The sequence below is a fragment of the Gopherus flavomarginatus genome, chromosome 3 (assembly GCF_025201925.1).
Source record: "Gopherus flavomarginatus isolate rGopFla2 chromosome 3, rGopFla2.mat.asm, whole genome shotgun sequence".
In the NCBI taxonomy this organism is placed as follows: domain Eukaryota; kingdom Metazoa; phylum Chordata; order Testudines; family Testudinidae; genus Gopherus; species Gopherus flavomarginatus.
This window is the reverse complement of record NC_066619.1, coordinates 14,245,198-14,264,400: the sequence shown is the minus strand read 5'-3', so window position 1 is coordinate 14,264,400 and position 19,203 is coordinate 14,245,198. Positions and strand designations below refer to the sequence as shown.

General features: G+C 40.2%; 1 protein-coding gene across 1 annotated transcript in view; it reads right to left on the bottom strand.

Moving 5' to 3' along the window:
* Positions 1–1,226: 1,226 nt before the first annotated feature.
* Positions 1,227–19,203, bottom strand: part of KATNAL2 (katanin catalytic subunit A1 like 2) — a 62,667-nt gene continuing 44,690 nt past the window's right edge. Inside the window, exons 14-16 of the mRNA XM_050944806.1 lie at positions 4,822–4,984; positions 2,974–3,076; positions 1,227–2,611 (exon numbers count right to left, since the gene is read on the bottom strand). Of these exons, the coding sequence (XP_050800763.1) occupies positions 2,472–2,611; positions 2,974–3,076; positions 4,822–4,984 (406 nt within the window). The 3' untranslated portion in view covers positions 1,227–2,471. The remainder of the gene's footprint in view (positions 2,612–2,973; positions 3,077–4,821; positions 4,985–19,203) is intronic.

The window sequence follows — 19,203 nt, the reverse complement described above, 5'->3', positions numbered from 1 at the left end:
AAATTAGAGTGTTCCTCCGAGAAAGGGGCCTTAAAGATGCAGCACTAACAGATTCTCACTGGCTGCAGAAATTCAGTTTCATGGTGGATTTAACTTCTCATTTAAACATTGAATTGGAAGCTACAGGGAAAAGGAAATACTTCAATTTCACTTTTGGAAGAAGTTCTTTCATTTGAATGAAAGCTATCTTTGTAAGGGACATTGAGATGGGCATGTTAGTGTATTTCCCAACCGTGAAGCAATACAACCAACCAACTGTGATATTGAGGTTCGGTTCCTTGCAGAAACAGTCATGAAAATGCAAGCTGCATTTGCTCACCGATTTCACGAGTTCAGAAGGGAAAAGTCCACTTTGTCATTTCTGTTGAAACCACTTGAAGCTGACACTTCTGCATTGAATTTTCCAGCATTTGCAGGAATCGATTGAGTGCAATTTGAACTTGAATTAGCGGACTCACAAGACAAGGATTTATGGAATTCAAAATTGAAAGATCTTGTCACTGAACTTGAAAATCTGGAAAGGCAGAAATCCACCCTGGGGCTACAACATAAGTGGTCTGAAATGAATGACCTTAAATGGGAAGACCAGATTATATTTGACATTTGGAATTGTCTACCAGATATGTACAGTCAGCTGAAGAAATAAGCATTTGGGCTTCTCTCAATCTTCGGTTCAACTTACTTCTGTGAACAAGTGTTCTCCAACATGAATTTCATCAAAAACAAACTGAGGAGCCAACTGCAAGATGTTAGTCTTGAGTCCTGTTTGAAAATGAAAATCACGGCATATTCACCAAACACTGAACAAATCTCTAAAGATGTCCAACAACAGAAGCTGCATTAAAAGTACTGATGAGTAGTAATAACTTTAATATGTTCAATTATTATTAGTTGATAAACTCTAACTCTACAAGTAGCTTTGCGTGTGATGCCACTCTTGAAATATTTTGGTCAAAGACAAAAACAAAAAAAATGGCTCCTCTTCTTTGAAAGGTTGCTGACTCCTGCTCTATACCATTATCTAAATAATTGATGAAGATATTGAACAGACCAACAGAGGTGATCCCCTGCAGGACCCCACTTGTTATCAGGGCCGCCGAGAATGGGTTCGGGTCCCGGTGGAAAAAAAATTTTTGGCCCTCCCAGCAAGGGCGGACTGGCTAAACAGGGCCGACAAGAGTAGGGGGAAACCGGACCCCAGGCCCCATTCTGGACTGCCAGGCCCCATTCTGGACTGCCAGGCCCCAGTAATTTGTACTGGTTTCCTCCCACCTCTCATCGGCCCTGCTCGTTATGCCCTTCCACCATGACTGTGAGCCACCGATAATTACTCTCTGGGAATGGTCTTCCAACCAATTTTGCACCCACCTTAAAGTAGCTCTATAACGAAAGAATTTTGTCTCAGTTGCCTAGGATGCCTTATTAAGCTTTAAACTGAAAATCTAATAAATAAGTAGCAACAGACCATAACATTCTTCATCCTCCAGTGTCGCTAGCTTCACAAATATTCCTCACCCCATACATCACCTCAGTTGTCATCTGCTTACAATTCCACTTCAGCATGTGCATCTTCCATCTTGGTAAACACCTAAAAAATCCTGGCATCTAAACATACCAGTTAGCATTGCTGTTTATGAACAGCAAAAAAGACCAAAAAGGAAGGATGAAAGACTATTAAGAACAGAATAAATGCTTTGTTTCATTGGAGCTCAGCTAATAAGTAAGTAATATGTAATTTAAATTAGGCGCTGATTCCTCAACAAGTAATATACTTATGAGCACTACAGCACCCTATTAAAAGCAAATGACATTAGTGCTAGTTGGGTAAAAAAATAACCCAAAACCAAATTGAATGGGATGGATAAAACACATCAGGACATCGATACATGAACAAGTTATATCCCGGACCAAAACTGCACCAACTTGACCATGACTATCAGGCAATAATAAAATGTTGAGTTTAATCCCAGACGGGTTTAAAAAAAAAAAAGTCTCTTATGCTTCATTGGCAATCGCACAGGTCCTTGCTAGCAAATGCTAGACTGGTTGTGATGCATTAGTTTGAGTACTGTGAACACCCTAATCTTCTTGCTATTCCTGACATAAGCTTTCTACTCTTGCTCCTCTTCCCCTAAGAAGTGAAAATCATTTGCAATGAATAAAGATTGTGCAAGACTGATCAATTTATAAGGCTTTATGCATAAAATTAGTGCTAGAATCTTCATTGCATATTCACTGTAGACATTACTTTTCCATGAAGAATAACAATTTCTAATTGTCATTGAACATGGTAAATTAAAAATGCACCTTTCAGGTTTGGAAGTACAGATTCTCTTCAGTTTTCTGGGAGAAAAAAAAAAGAAAGTAATTCCTTTTCCATCATAGTTCACTCCCTCTATCTGTAGCTGAACCCCAATCGCAGATGCCTTTTTGGATAGTGAGTATCTTTGATTTCAAAGTCTAAAGCCATTTCAAACAGATTCAAAATCTCTCTGCCAGGCTATGTACTTCTGACTTAAATTCTTGGCTGATGGCTTGGTGTGAGCAATCACATCCAGGAAATCTGCTGTTGTGACCGTATCCAGCCGGAGTTCGGGTAAATTACTGCTACCTGGAGAGAGAAAATTGACCAAATGCTGAAAGTGAATGAGATGTTGATCAGTGCTAAGAGATGCTCTTTTTAAGCCAGTGCATAATGCAACGTACTTAACGGTTAATACACTAAGCAGAAAATTGAATATAGCAGGAGAGAACATGGTTCTTATTGTGTTCAGTGCACAGAAATTGACAGCTTCAACAGATGACCTGAGTTATGTAAACGTTGGCTTAATTAGGTTTTTACAAACATACAGTTTAAAACTTTTCTAAGCAAATAAGAGAACTCCACCTACTGGTATGTGAATATATAATACCTAGTGTTACAATGACAGATCAGCATTTGTCACATAGGGTTCTCTATGAGAGCTATTGTACCTGGCTGATGATTTTCAAGAGCATTGAAGATTTTCCTCACTGGCCGCATAGCTGCTTCCTTGCAGACCAGTTTAACGTCAGAGCCAGAGTACCCTTCTGTCTCCTAATAAAGATCACAATTCACAGCATTACAAATCATTGCACGTGATGTGTATACGCTCTCATGTTACTTCATTCTTGCTTTGAATGCAGAGTTGCTTTATGCAGGTGTTAGCAAATCAGGCACTTGGCTTTTTAAGGAAAGTCTTCTGCAGGTAAAATAAAATCTTCAACTCTCTGTGCCTGTTTCCCACCCTTTCTGTCTTACCTATCTTGACTGTAAACTCATTCTGGACCTGATCCAAAGCCCTCTGAAGTCAATGAGAGCCTTCACTGGCTTTAATGGGCTCTATGTTTCTGTCCAGTGCCTAGTAAAATGGGCCTCTAGGCCCTACTGAGATACAAACACCACCAATGGTTTTCAACCACAGATTTTCAACATCAGGGCTGCTCTGCAAAAAATAACTTGTTTTGCATCCCATCTTTTGCAAGTCTGAATGTGAATACTCTTATTTTGGGTTAAGAGCATCCTGCTTCCATTTAGCTAGGCCACTCTTAATCCAAACTAAAGTGTGTCCACACACAAAAATAACAAGTGTGAAATAAAAGCAGTTTTGGTGCAAATTTGTGTGTAGACAAGTCCTTTGGCATGTGCAACCGCACACCTCCTTCAATGCGTGTCTACTTCACACACACACATACATAGCAAAAATACAAATCTCATATTTGTGCGCACCCTAGGCACTCAAATGGCAAGGCATGTGCCCAAATAACCACTTGCCTTTAATTTAAAAAATCCTAGCCCTGTGTAATCATCTTTAAATGAAAACCCAACCATCCTGAGTGCATAGCATGGTCTAGCTTGTACCAAGCTGTACATAATGAGGTTCTCGTTCCAGCCAGTGATTGAGCTGATAATCATGCGACAGTTGGATAAGAATGGGGCTTGCTGTAACACAGATAGCACTGTTCTGCCCAGCGAGGACAGGGCCAAAGGCTCACGAGAATCGACAGCTGATTCTACAACCTTATGTTTGGAGTTCTAGTGCACTGTAGTTGTTAAATAGTAAGAATTATGTTTCAGTTTCATAGACAAAGTGTTTTTGAAATAGAAACTGAAATATTCTGTATGTATCTATGAACAGAACTAAGCCATGGTCAGCTGAGCAAGTATTAGCTACTCTCAGCAGAGGTTATAGGTGACAACAGCCTGAATTCAGGCTCTGTAAGGAAAATATCTGAGCTCTTGGAAATTGATGCCCTGGTGAGCCTTTTCACTTTATTGATGCTCTTTCATACTGCACTAGTGTCCATGACAAATTCTTCCTACTCAGCAGAGTGCTGTACCATGCTCATCTCCACTATAAACCGAAAGACCCCACTGTGGTGTTAGGAAGGGCTGGAGGTATACAGTTGTAATTTTTTTCTATGTTTACATCTGAAGCAGTGAAAAGGTGACTATACCGGCATCAAAATACATCTTTGACTTCCAAGTTGAGTCATGCGAACCTGGTGCTTTCACCTACTGAGACAAGTTCAATACCTTCAGCTCTCATTGATGTCCCCTCGTAGGAAGAGTCCCTAAGCCTCCCATCTTACCCACGTTCAATCATTCACCTTCATAATGTGAGCTTTATTCTCATTCCCTCGGCTATCATGTTTACAGATGCTACTTGTAGCATGTATAGTTCACACCTGTTTCAATGAGAGCAGAATCAGGCTCACTACATTCTCACAATTCCCTCGCTGAAAAACTTCAGGTGTCTGAGTTGCCAGTGATGAATTGCACCTGCTTTGCTGTCCTCTCACCTGACCCAGCAAACTGTACTCCAGCTCAGTTCTCAGCTCCACTCCTCCACTGTTGCTCACTGGGGGCAGCCAGTGCTGAATCATAGCCTGTCGTGCCTCTTTATTTGGGAGGTCAACCAAAATCCTCTTCTCCAGCCGCCGCAACATGGCATAATCTAATTCCCTAAAGAGAAAGAAAACGGGGATAAATCTTCTCAGCAAGATTGTGTGTTTGTACGGATGCTGGACTTCTGAAAACTAAGCTGCTTGTTGCAGGAAGCCACTTTACATTTTCAAAGCTACGGGTGATCCTTTCAACCTGGTTATAAAATAGTAATTAATCATCATCACACATTGTTGCCAATTAAGTCTATCTGTATGGTTATTGATTCATGATCTAGGGACTTGGAATATGGAGTCAAGAGTTGTAGGTTCTTATCCTGGCTCTGATACTGGTTCACTGTCTGGCCTTGAGCAGGTCACTTCACCTCTCTGTGCCTTGGTTTAACCCTTTTTGTAAAATGGGGACACAACAACTCATCTCTGAGGCGCATTGTGAGGATTAACTAATTGCTTAGTGATCTTCAGATGAAACGTGCAATAAATGCAAAACCTAGATTATAATCACTTTGGGGCACATGCCATTTTTGTTTAAATGTGTTTTCACCTAGCACACAATGGTCCTGATGCATGACCAGGGCTCCTAGGTGCTATGGGAATACAAACAAATAGTAATAATATTCCCACAGGACCGAGCATCCTTATTAAAAGCTGCAAAGAATGGGCACACCATTGAAAGAGAAAGTGCCAAGGTGCTGAAAACACTAATAGTCTCAGATTATTAAAGATGAGTTGCAAAGAAAAAGACAAAAATTGATGTGTGTCCCATATTTGTATTATTGCTGCTTTGTCATGCATAAAAAAGGCATGAAAGAGCTTTTTACCCCTAAACTATTTTATTTTCTTTCTGCTTCTTTTTTCCTACAAAATATCAGTATTGTCAAGTCTTGTCTTCCCTAGTTATTCTGGAGGATTCCTTGGAAGTCTCATGTATCCTCTTTTCTCCTAACTGTTTTTCAAGCATTTAAGCTTAACACGTATTAACAAAAACAACCTGCCTAAATAAAAATCAATTCACATCTCAGTTAATCAAGTGTCACTTGCATATAATAAACCTACAAGTTCTCCCATCTTCTACTGAGTATTCCATTCCTGTAGAACACAAGTGTTCATTTTAAAACATTTTCTAGTCCTTAGGGTAAATGGAAACCTTTTAAGTGTGAAATTGACTTAGAGGTACCTTGTTCAGTGCAAACAGCCAGACAGGCTGAGTGTTAGAAAAGTACTGTGAATAACTACACATTCCTGACTCTGAACCCTAATTATTGCAACCTATATCACCACACCGGTAACTATTTCATGCTTATCATTTTAGCAGAGACAGCAAGCTATTCCAGGATGTTCGTGGAATTTCAGATAGTAGGCAGGGATTAAACAAAGTACCCTGAGTTTGCTCTTTCCTTTCTGACCCCTACGGTGAAATCCTTGCCCCATGGAAGTCAATAGGAATCTTGCCATTGACTTCAATGGAACCAGGGTCCCTTCACCACATGTAAGATTAACACATTCATGCTAATAGCAGAATTTGGTCCTTGGTTAGCAGTGTAAATGGGTAGCTGTGGAATTTTGCACTGATGGTTACAGCACTATGTATGGAAAACACCCAGTGAAGTTACTGTGAGCTGGAAATGCTTATCTGCAACAAACTTTTGACCTAACAGTGAATCCTACTTCCATCACCATTGGAGATTGTTCATGTAATTTGTTTAATAATAAATAGCATTTCCCACTGATACATATAATTTTTAAGGGCTGTCAAGCAATTAAATTAATCACGATTAATTGTGCTGTTAAAAATAGAATACCATTTATTTAAATATTTTTGGATATTTTCTACGTTTTCAAATATATTGATTTCAATTACAACACAGAATACAAAGCGTACAGTGCTAGTTTCATAATTTTTTATTATAAATACATCCATTGTAAAAAATTTTAAATTAGTATTTTAGTTCACCTCGTAAGTACTGTAGTGCAATCTCTATATCATGAAAGTTGAACTTGTATGTGTAGAATTATGTACAAAAAAGCGTTAAAAAATTAAACAATATAAAACTTTAGAGCCTACCAGTCCACTCTTTCCTACTTCCTGTTTAGCCAATCGCTCAGACAAACAAGTTTGTTTACATTTGCAGAGATAATTGCAAGATATTTACATGCCAGATGCAGTAAAAATTCGTATATCCCTTCATGCTTTGACCACTGTTCCAGAGGACATGCATCCATGCTGATAATGGGTTCTGCTTGATAACCATCCAAAGCAGAGTGGACCAACACATATAAATTTTCATCATCTGAGTCAGATATTGCAAGCAGACAGTTGATTTTCTTTTTTTGGTGGTTCGGGTTCTGATATCATGCTCGTCCCACTCAGATTTTGGAAGCCAGTTCAGCTTTGAGTGTTGTAGCTATCTTTAGAAATCTCATATTGGTACCTTTTTTGCATTTGTCAAATCTGCAGTGAAAGTGTTCTTAAAATGAACAACTTGTGCTGGGTCATCATCCGAGACTGCTATAACATGAATATATGGCAGAATGCATGTAAAACAGAGCAGAAGATATACAATTCTCCCCCAGCAAGTTCAGTGCCAAATTTAATTAAACACACTATTGTTTTAAACGAGTATCATCAGCATGGAAGCATATCTTCTGGAATGGTGGCGGAAGCATGAAGAGGCATACAAATGTTTAGCATATCTGGCATGTAAATTCCTTGCAATGCCGGCTACAAAAGTGCCATATGAACACCTGTTCTCACTTTCAGGTGACATTGTAAATAAGAAGCGGGCAGCATTATGTCTCAAATGTAAACAAACTTGTTTCTCTTAGTGATTGGTGGAACAAGAAGTAAGACTGAGTGGACTTGTAGGCTCCAAAGTTTAACATTGTTACATAACTGCACTCAAAAACAAAATAAACAAAATCTACATTTGTAAGTTACACTTTCACGACAGAGATTGCACTACAGTACTTGTATGAGGTGAACTGAAAAATACTATTTCTTTTGTTTATCATTTTTACAATGCAAATATTTGCAATAAAAATAATAATATAAAGTGAGCACTGTACACTTCGTATTCTGTGTTGTAATTGAAATCAATATATTTGAAAATGTAGAAAGATATCCAAACATATTTAATAAATTTCAATTGGTATTCTATTAACAGTGAGATTAAACTACGATTAATCACGATTAATTTTTTTTAATTAATTTTTTGAGTTAATTGCATGAGTTAACTGCCATTAATTAACACTCCTAAAATTTTTTAAACAAGTACCTAAATTAAGTTCCTAGGTACACATTTCAGTGCTTTAACAAGTGAATGCTCAAAAATACTTAGCACCCAGCAGCTCCCACTGAAGTCACTGGGAGCAGCAGTAATCAGCACCTTAGAAAGAACCTATCAGGTTCACGATGTGATTGCAGGCAAAGACTGAGTAAGCACAGATTTAAAACAAATAACCAGCCAATTCAAATCTTAAAGAAGAACTGGGAAATTCATTCAAATACACTCTACTTGAGCCCTGATAAATAAATAAGAGAATTTTAAAATCAATGCATATTTTTATTGATACTTATCACCAGTTTGAGTTATGTTTATTGTATATGACTGCAACAGGGAGCCAACAGATAACTAGGCCTTACCTGGTGCCTAGGCCTTGCATATTTCTTTTGTGCGGGGTGAATTTCACCCACCGCAAGGACTTTTTTGGAACAGACTCCAAAGCAAAAAGAGAAATCTTGTGTTCCCCCCACCTCCCATACCAATACATCGCCTCACAAAGGATGTACTTGGCTAGGAATTCAAAACAGATTTCTATGCAAACTCACATTTAATTCTCTCTTACTCTGACATGGCTTAGTTACTAATATAAGGGGTTTAGGTCACCCACCTCAAGCTGAGTTTATCTGAGAAATGATTACAAAACAAAGAAAGGAGCCACATGTCATGCTGGGATGCTTCCTCAGCCAGGTGCTTTCTCATGTTGTGACTTTGTTTTGGAAAGCCAACTGTCCACATTTCGCCTGAGGAAGCAGAGCTGTGGACGCTAGAAATCCTGTTGGTGCAGATCCTCAGCTGGTGTATGTTATGATAGCTCTACTGAATACAATTTACACCGGGTGCCGACCTGCCCCTTCACCTGCAATGACAGTACTTTAGCCTGGCTACATCTAGGTTCTCAAGTACATGCCTAGTGTCCAAGCCCGCATTTAGGGTAAGTCTTCACTGCAGAATTAACTCGGGTTCTTATTTGGGTGTTGCTCCTAACCCCTCTCCACACAGGAAAACCTCTCAAACTGTTTGAGGTGGTGCTTTTACCCATGCTAGCTGGCCCAGCAGGCTAAAGCCTGATTACCACTTTCACTTTGGGCTGGTAACATCTTATGGTGCGGCAGATATCCCTCTCCCAGTCAACCAGAGGTTAAAGAGCACCTGCGGTCACAATCAGCCCCAACCCTTGCTGCACCTGTGCAGCTTGTCTGGCCTGGGGGAGGGCCCTTAGAAGGGAGGAACTCAGGCCAGTGGGGGAGGCAGTCTGAAAGAAGCCGAGCTAGAGCTCCCAGCCCAGGACAGTGGGTTAGGTGCTGGAAAACAGCTTAAGAGCACTGCCAGCCTGAGCCCTCTGAGATCAGACATGCTGGCATACGCCTCCATGTTTGAAATCCACATAGGGACCATCCCTCAAGAAGAACTCTCTTCCTTCATTTTGGACTGTCTTATATCCCCTGGATGGGGTGGAATTGCTATGACAGCCAGCCAGAGGGCTGGCCCCAGAGCCAGACAGGGGCCTGCTGTTGCCTAGGGAATGATGTCTGAGGTCAGTGAGATGCCTGCATTCATCCCAAGGGGGTGATGTTCAGACATAACCTTTGATGTGCCCACTTTGCAGTGAGGATGCAGGCCAAACCACCAGACTGCTGATAGTCCTATAATTTCCCCTGTGTGTCCCAAAGAAAAGTCAAGTTCTGAATTATCCCACAATTCACTGGGAAAGAATCATAAAGCACCTCAGCTTACTGCTGCACAAAGAACCATGGGATACGTTCCCAGACATCCTAACAACATACATTGAGGACAGGGGTTGCAGTACCAAGCAGGGCACAGTAACTCAGGTATGGCTGGTCTCACTTGGGCTAGGCTAACCTGATGTTCAGACCAGGTTGCTGATCACCAGTTACTTCTGCAGTGAAGCCACACCCATTAAGTCTCAAAATATGTCCCACAGTCTGTGCAGAACAGTTGGCTGACAGCAGAACATCTAGCCACAGCATTTCCAACTAGACTTAGCGATATTCCCATACTTGACAACAAGATTTAAGGATAACAAAGAGAAAACCCTAAAGTGACTTTGCAGGGGCTGAATGGATGTCTTGTAACTTATCCAAACTCTTAGAATCAAACTATAAAACACCAGGCAAACACCCACATGGCCTCAGAACTCTATGTGTTCCCTCCTTTACAGATGTGAAAAATACCACCTACCCTTCTCTTGTCAAGGTAGATATTCAACTGCTGGGTTTCACTCGAGCTGACCTGCTTTTTAAATGCAGCAGGTGACTGAGAAGGGAACAAGCTAGTGCCATCCACTCTAAAATTTTTCTCTGGTTTGGAATGTTTCTTAGTAAGAAGGAATCCAGGTGCTGGAAACCCACGTGCTAACGTTTTCAATGGATACCAGGTAAAGTCAGTTACATTCAATGACTAAGCCTTCCCTTTTTCTGTTTACTGCTACTGCCATGTTTTCTCCCCAACCCCTCCATGCCCACAATTCAAATGAAGTGTCCTCAGCATTTTAAATACAATACGTATAGATATCCTAAATCATTGCTCTTGCAGTCAAGGGGCAGCCAAATTCTCTGCAAACCCTTGGGGATCTACTAAGTTTGGAAGCTGTGTCTGTATTTCCCTCGTAATAATTCTGAGCAACAAATTGTAACTCAAATGTGAGAAAGCTTATGAAGTGTCACACTAACCGATGATAAATCTTGATGGGAAAAGATGCAGAAGAGAGACACTTCAAACGAAAAGGCCTACTGATATAAGGATTATGTTAAAATCATGCCTGGTAAACAAGAGACTTATGGGACCAGAAATCAATGGACCAATGGTGTTAGAAATTAGGCCTAATTGATGGACTAAATAATGAGAGGATGGGCTATTCTGCCCATCACTCCCCTTTTCAGGTCCTCAGAAAGAGACTTTGAGGGGAAAGGCTGGCTGTGATGCTGGCTGACTGAAAGATGGAAAAGGAGCAAGCTTCACCATCACTGCTGCTACCACCATCTCCTAGGACCGCAGGCCTTCATCATCCTAATCTGAGAGATGTCCAGACCGGGCCAGAGAGAGGGCATCATATGACACTGAAACCGCTGCATCCTCTGGCTAAATCCCAACTACCACGGGGGATGTGAGAGTTTGTCACATCCCTCCCTCTCCATGTGTGTTCTCTTCCTTCCCCACCTTATAGCTCCTTCTTATCACTTGCCTTGTTCTTTATCTCTAATAAGAGTCTGGCTTAGCAGGCAAAACTGCATATTTTGCAACACTGCTGTAAGCCTGTGACCAGAAAGGGGATGCTAAATGCAATGCCCTAAACAACCTGATGCAGCTACAAGTTTGCCACGTCTCAGAGTAGCTGATCAGACTGTGCACTGTGCCTGTGTTTCTCAGCAGTGTTTGCAAATGAGAATCAACACCAGATACAGAAGCTGCATTTTCTATCTTCACAGTTCTTTTCATTCTTCTGCTAGGATTTAACAACTGCTCTAGCCCCTCTGAACAAAACTGTTCTCTCTTCCCCAAACAGCACAGTTATGACTATCTAAAAGACTGGTAAACACCCTGGTTTCCGTCTACAAATTCTCTTCAGCTAAAAGGCACGAGATGTTTTTAAAATGAAAGCCTGACAATCATTTACATTTTAAGTACTTCAACTGTTTTTCCTTTTCTGTATCTCTAATCTTATGTATTGCATCTTTAACAAAAGGTTTTAGAGGATTTTTAATGGTGTGGTTGCAAGCTGAGTTCTCTGTATACCAACCCTCCCCCGAATCTTGTTTTACAACTGCTTAAAGTTGGACAGTTAAGAGTTGTGTTAACACCTTTGACTCTTTGGGCCCTTTATTCCATCTAAATACATACAATGCTTCTTACTAAGGAGAGCACTAGCTGGGGACTACTTGAGGGGAACACAGAACCCTCTGCCCATGGTTCCTCCCCCTACCCCCCCAGGAGGATATGGTGCTTGGTTAATAATAGTAATGTTGCAAAAGCAGTGCTCTGTGGAGTACTAGCTCCTACTGTGCTTGCTGGTAGTATCCCCACTGGTTTGGGAAGGGAATGCAACGAAGAGTAAGGGTTCTTCATCCTTCCCAAACACAGCTCCAGGGCTGTGAAGTCCTGACCATGCACAGCTGGCTTGAGGTGATTCTGGGAGAGACAGCCCCTGCTTTGTTGGTGCTGCACACCCATATCTGCTCCCGCGGGGCCTTTTCTGCCTGGTTTTACTTTTATTTGCTTCCATCCATGGGTTACCTAGGGAGGTGGTAGAATCTCTTTCCTTTGAGGTTGTTAAGGTCAGGCTTGACAAAGCCCTAGCTGGGATGATTTAGTTGGGGATTGGTCCTGCTTTGAGTAGGGGGTTGGACTAGATGACCTCCTGAGGTCCCTTCCAACCCTGATAGTCTATGATCTCTCTCTCACAGCAGAAAGGAGCTTAGGGTCCTGCAATCTACTGAAGGCAAGGAGCTTATTAGCAGAGGGCAATTCTGGGCCTGACTTAGATTCTGTGGTTTAACTGTCCTTGACCCCATCTTTGTCAGCACATTTATAGAAGAGAAAATACTTCTCAATGTACCATAATACTTTGGCTTCTTCCCTCAGTACTGTTTGTTAATCAATGCTAAGTCCCCGCACCTACACTTTGACCATTGTCTGGGTGGGAGGGGAAGAGCAAATGATCCTATTCTATGCTAGTAAATTAAACTAATCAATGAGTTAGGAAAGACTTCAAAGGTATGGGGGGGGGGAACAGCATAGTTAAAGATCACTTTATCTTTTAGTTAACAAGGCCTTTATTTTATTTAATTATGTTTAATCATTTCAACAAGTAACTTGTCAATAAACCACATTGCTTTGTGATGAGTAACAGGAAGCCGGGCTGGGCAGCAAGGAGGGGATTGCTGAATGGAATGGAAAGATCAATAAGCTGCAATGTAGATAAGAGTGCATAAAGTGCTTTGTTTTGACTTCTTTTCCATTCAACTAAAAGCATCTTGGTATTAATTTTTCATTGGATCAACAACCATCCAAGATAAACAAATCTTTTAAAATCTAGTTCAGTACAAGGCTGAAAAAATGAGGCATAAATATATATATATATTTAAAATGACACTTAGGGCTGTAGCCTATTTTTTTTGAGACACACAGTATAACTTGGCATTAGCCAGGTATCTCCTGCACTACAAATCCCAAGAGCAAATTAGGACAAGTGCTCAGGATACTGTCCCAAAGAGAAGAGCTGCTGCTGAATTAAACAACTCTCCTCAGCAGAGACGACCGTGGTCTAGTAGGCTGAGCATGGGGCTGTGACTCAGGAAAGCTAGCTCCTACTCCTAACTCTGCAAATGACTCTGTATGACCTTGGAAAAGTAACAATCTTTCTGTTCTTCAGTCACCTCCAGCTGTAAAATGGGGGATAAGGGTAACCCCCTCTTGCTAAACCATTTTACTCACCTTTGTGATCAACAGCTGACCAAACAGCACTACAGAAGTACAAATCATTGTCATCAGCCTTCTTCACCACCAACAAATATATGTAGGGTCGAATACGTGAAATAAATACAACTCACTAAATGCGCTGCTGGATAATACATTCTTTAATTACATAACTAAGGGAAATCAATGGGCATACAAGAGCTAACGAGTAATACTTGACACTTATATAATGCTTTAACTCTTCAAAGCCTTCTCCACACCTCAACTAGTTTACCATGTGTATGTGTGAGGCATCACCTGCTTAACATGTGATGTGGCTAGTATTATCCTCAAATGTATAGATTTGTTGGGAGGGCAGGGAAGGAAAGGAGCACAGAGATGTGCTGAGTGACTTCCCAAAGTTACAGAAGGTGTCAGTATGATCATTGGGATTAGTACTCGGCCATTCCTGGTTCCACAAACCTTCCCCCTCAGTGTATAAACATAAATATGAATCCAGTGAAAATGAGTAAGAACAATGCTCCAATTCCTTCCCAAATATACCACTTCCTGTTTGCCCTGTTGTACTACTGTGTTCACATTCTTTCTGCTCCATCTCCCTTCTACACTCCACTACCTCCTAGGGCCAAAAGCCCAATTCACATGCAAAACTATTCATATATAAATTCAGCTCTGATATTAGTAAGCCTAACTCAACTGAAGTCAGTGGTCTTACACTAGGACTGAACATAGCCCAACAAGTATTTAAGAAAAATAAGAAAAGACCAGAATACACAGTGCTGGTGTGAGCAGGTACACTGATTTCAATTGGGTTTTACCCACTTACAGCAGGTTTCTAAATTAAATTTATTTATTCATATTTACAGAAATCTCCATCTAGTGCTCTAGGCCCAGTTCTTCCCTCATTTGTAACCACACAAGCCAATAAGATTACAACCAGGTTGCTTGGGTGTAATGGAGGGCAAAATCTGACCACTTTAAAAATTAAACTTTTTTTTTTAATTCATTTTTTTAAATTAAAAAGGTGTTTAAAAACTCTGAAATGAAATTCTAAAACTTCAAAGGCAAGACTTTCAAAACTGGAGGGACAGATTCTAAGAAAACATCAGCTCCCAAAATAAGTTGCCATGTTCTCACAAGATTTCAGTCCTCTGATTGTTGAGTGCTTTTGCAGACCTGGCTGCAAAGGGTCTCGCTGGCAACTGTTGGGTGCTGAAATTTTTTTAAAATCTGGTCCTGAGTGCCTAAAGCTAGATGGTTAAATCCTGACCCCAGTGAAAGTCAGTGAGAACTTTGCCACTGACTTCAATGGAATCAGATTTTACACAGACTTTTAAAACCCTTATTTATGCCCCAGTCCTCCAAACATCTATGCATGAGTAACTTGACACACAAGTAGTCCTATTAAAAATGTCTTGGTATTTTATTTAATTTTTTAGAACACTGTGTAATTTCTTGAAATTTCAGCAGATTGTGCTTGAAATTAGGACCATTTCAGATGAAAATGCCTGTAGTCTTTTACATATATATATAAAATACACACACACACACACACACACACACACACACACACACACACACACACACACACAGAGAAAAATTCAAGTATTTCAAAATTCCAAGTTTCTAAATCAACATTGAATATAAATTAATATTGGATTCAAAATGTGCAATTTTGAATTTTACATGTTTTTAATTTGTGCAAACTTTGTAGCATTTCTGGATTGTAAAGTGGTCCAAAATTAAATGCTGAAATAGTCAAAACTGTATTGTCACTGTAGCACAGCTATTCCCATAGCAAGATTATAAATCACATACAAAGATCAGACACATATAATCTGTTTATCTAGAAAACACACTGAGGGAGGTCAGCCTCATGGTTGCCTCAACAGGTCCAGATCCTCAGGCATCCTGCTATCCCTTGACTCCATCTTATAGCTGTTATGGGTTCGGCCACAGAGATCACCTTGGGACTGTCACCTAATGTGCTGAAATTACCTCTGAGCCCGTTTTCCTTGCCAGCTTGGGACTCCAGAACCCCGCCTTGTTGAGCCAGACACACTAGCCTGCTACAACACAGACCCAGGGTCTGGGCCATGCTCCTGAAGCTGCAGACTTATCTAAAAACAGCTCAGCAGGTTACCTGTCTCCAGCACCCAGACCGCAATGGGATCCAAACCCTAAATAAATCTGTTTTACTCTGTATAAAGCTTATACAGGGTAAATTCATAATTGTTTGCCCTCTATAACACTGATCATAGAATATCAGGGTAGGAAGGGACCTCAGGAGATCATTTAGTCCAACCCCCTGATCAAAGCAGGATCAATCCCCAGACAGATTTTTGCCCCAGATCCCTAAATGGATCCCTCAAGGATTGAACTCACAACCCTGGGTTTAGCAAACCAATGCTCAAACCATTGAGCTATCCTTCCCCCAATAGAGAGATATGCACAGCTGTTTGCTCCCCCAGCTATTAATCACTTACTCTGGGCTTATTAATAAACAAATGTGATTTTATTAAGTATAAAAAGTAGGATTTAAATAGTTTCAAGTAATAACTGCCAGAACAAAGTAACAAAGCAAAATAAAACAAAAACACGCAAGTCTAAGCCTAATACATTAAGAACCTGATTACATGTAATATCTCACCCTCAAAGGTGTTCCAAAAAGCTTCTTTCACAGACAAGACTCCTTCCTAGTCTGGGCCTAATCCTTTCTCCGGTCCAGTCTTTGTTAGATCCAGAAGACATCTTGGGTGGTAAGCAGCGGTTTTCTCATAACTGGCAGTCCCCTTTTGTCCTGTCCCACCCCCATTTATAGCTTTGGCACAAAGTGGGAATCTTTTGTCTGTGCTTGTCCCCACCCCCACCTCATCAATGGAACAGTACAAGGATTAAGATGGATTCCAATATCATGTGACATGGTCACATATCACTGTAAGACCCCTAGTCTCCATTTTTTCTGGGTTGGCCCACACGTACACAGGAAGGCTTGCAGGTAAATAAACCATTTACAGCCATTTGCCCTAGTCAATGGGAGCCATCAAGATTCTAAACCACCATTAATGGCCCACATTTTGCATAATTACAATAGGACCTCAGAGTTATACTTCATATTTCTAACTTCAGATACAAGAATGATACATGCATACAAATAGGAGGAATATATTCAGTAGTTTAACCTTTGTTATGATACTTTACAAGAGGCCTTTTGCATAAAGCATATTCCAGTTACATCACATTCACACTCAGAAGCATATTTCCATAAAACATATGGAGTGCAACGTCACAATGGTTTCTGGCAGTCCCAACTTCTCCCTTTGCACTAGTGTGCATGGGCATGAAGACTTGACTTTTCTAAAGAGACTGAACATCCTTTAATATTGTACTGCTGCATGAAGCTTAGCTACCTCAAGGACTACTTCAGCAATTGAGCGTGAAAAGGAACTATGGGTTGTTCAAAGCCTCTCTTTTTAAAGGGTACTGATGCTGTAATAAATTACCATTTTTATAGTACATTACTAATGAACCACATCAGGAGAAGTGGGTTATTAATATATTAACTGTTCACTTCAAAAGATAATTATTTGCAATAGCTACTTATCTTGAAGTATTTTGTTAAACAATTGGATATTAGTGGTTTTAGAATGGAATTAATCCTATTCTGATCTATTTTTCTTGTACGTATTGTAATACAAAACAGGCCAGATTCTGCACTGATTTAAATCTACAGGATTGCCCAAATAGTAAGTCAGCACAGAATGTGCCATAATAAGTCTTGCAATTAAATGCATAAAAGGCAGATGATGGCTTTGATTTTTATTTTCATTGTGCATGTAACCAAAGAATCACCAACCAGTATATATAAGGATGAAAGGAGAATGCAAAGACCTTTATGTTAATTGATTTGTTCATTTTTTATTGTTGATTTAATGCTCACAAAAGGTGCTGTTATGAGATTGAAGTTGTCTATTTATCCCACAGCAGGTAAAACATGCAGGATGAAATCTTTAAGAGCACCTAAATGCTCTTAAATTCCTAAGTCCCATTGACTTTCAATCAGATTTAAGCTTCTAAGTGCCTACATCACTTTTGAAAACTAGGGCACAAAAGTAATTTAGGTGCATTTGAAAACTCTACCTGCCTCAGTCCTGACTTGGAGAAACCACTTATAGGTTAAGAGGGGAGTTTATTCTCTGTATCCACTCTGTCCCTGGCCTTTCTGATGAAATTGCCTACAAAGAGATCAGTTTTCAGAGTAGCAGCCGTGTTAGTCTGTATCCGCAAAAAGATTCGAAAGCTCATGCTGAAATAACTTTGTTAGTCTCTAAGGTGCCACAAGTACTCCTGTTCTTTTTACAAAGAGATCAATTAGTTCCAACTCTGGTGGGGAATAAAATATTAGTGAAGACCCGTTTTATATCCTCTTGGAAAGTTATGATCGAGATGATGTAACACACAGATCTGTACATGTATATTAAATTATGCATTGTAATTAAGGTTTTTTTCTCATACATTTGAATGAAAACTGTTGTGGATACATTGACTGCAGTTGTTCAGACGAACTGTCTGCTGCAATATAAATGACAACTCACCAGTCATAGACCAAGGATCTCCAGTCACAGAATGAGGCTCTTCCAACAAATGCCCCTAGGGTGTCCTTGTGAAAATCAGCCAGAGAACCACCAATCAAAATAAAAAACCCAGCAAAAAAACATGTGGTTCTTGTGGGTGTTGAGCCCTTACTCATCTTGAATCACTTTCAGATGGCATCATTATGTGGTTGTCGCAATGCATAGCTAAGTAAGTGCTACAGAAATGGATGTTCTTGTCAGTCAGATACTGTGCGCTGCCACTATTATGTAAAACTGAAGAGTCATTTATTAATACTGATACTTCTCTGTGAACATCTGTTGAGTAGAAACATAAGTTTTCTGTTTGGCTGAGGGGTCCTCAACTTTTTCATGCTGTGCACCATAGTTTAATACAGATTGTCTTGACCTTCCCTTTTATTCATAACCCCATGGGCCACCTTCTCCTTCAGTCCATGATCACATATCAACTACAGCACTTGCTCAAATTGGAAAGTAATGCTAAGCAAATATATTGAATACTTCCCATCTTTTAAATTCATTTTAGAAGTAAGAAATAAAGAAGGAACCAACACCATGTGATCTACCAGCTCTCTGCAAACCTCCAGCAAGTGCTTCACAGACCAGAATTTGAGAACCACTGTTCTAATGCCTGGCTACAACAGCTTTCTCCCTGCATCCTCTTCTATCATTAGACTTGGCAAATAAAGCAATACAGATATGCTGCATTTGATAAACTAACTTCTGTAGGAAAACTATATTGGTATTCACAAGTAAGAAAAATATTGTACTGAACTGGTTTATACGTGTGCTGAGTGGAATCAGAGCAGTTCAGCTATACATCATCTTTCTCTTTGGCTGAGGCCAGATCGGTCCTCTTCTGCTTACATGACCTGAAGCAACTCAATTCAGGCTAAATGCATTGGGGGCACAGGAGTGGGGAAAATACTACCTCTGCTTCCACTTTCCTC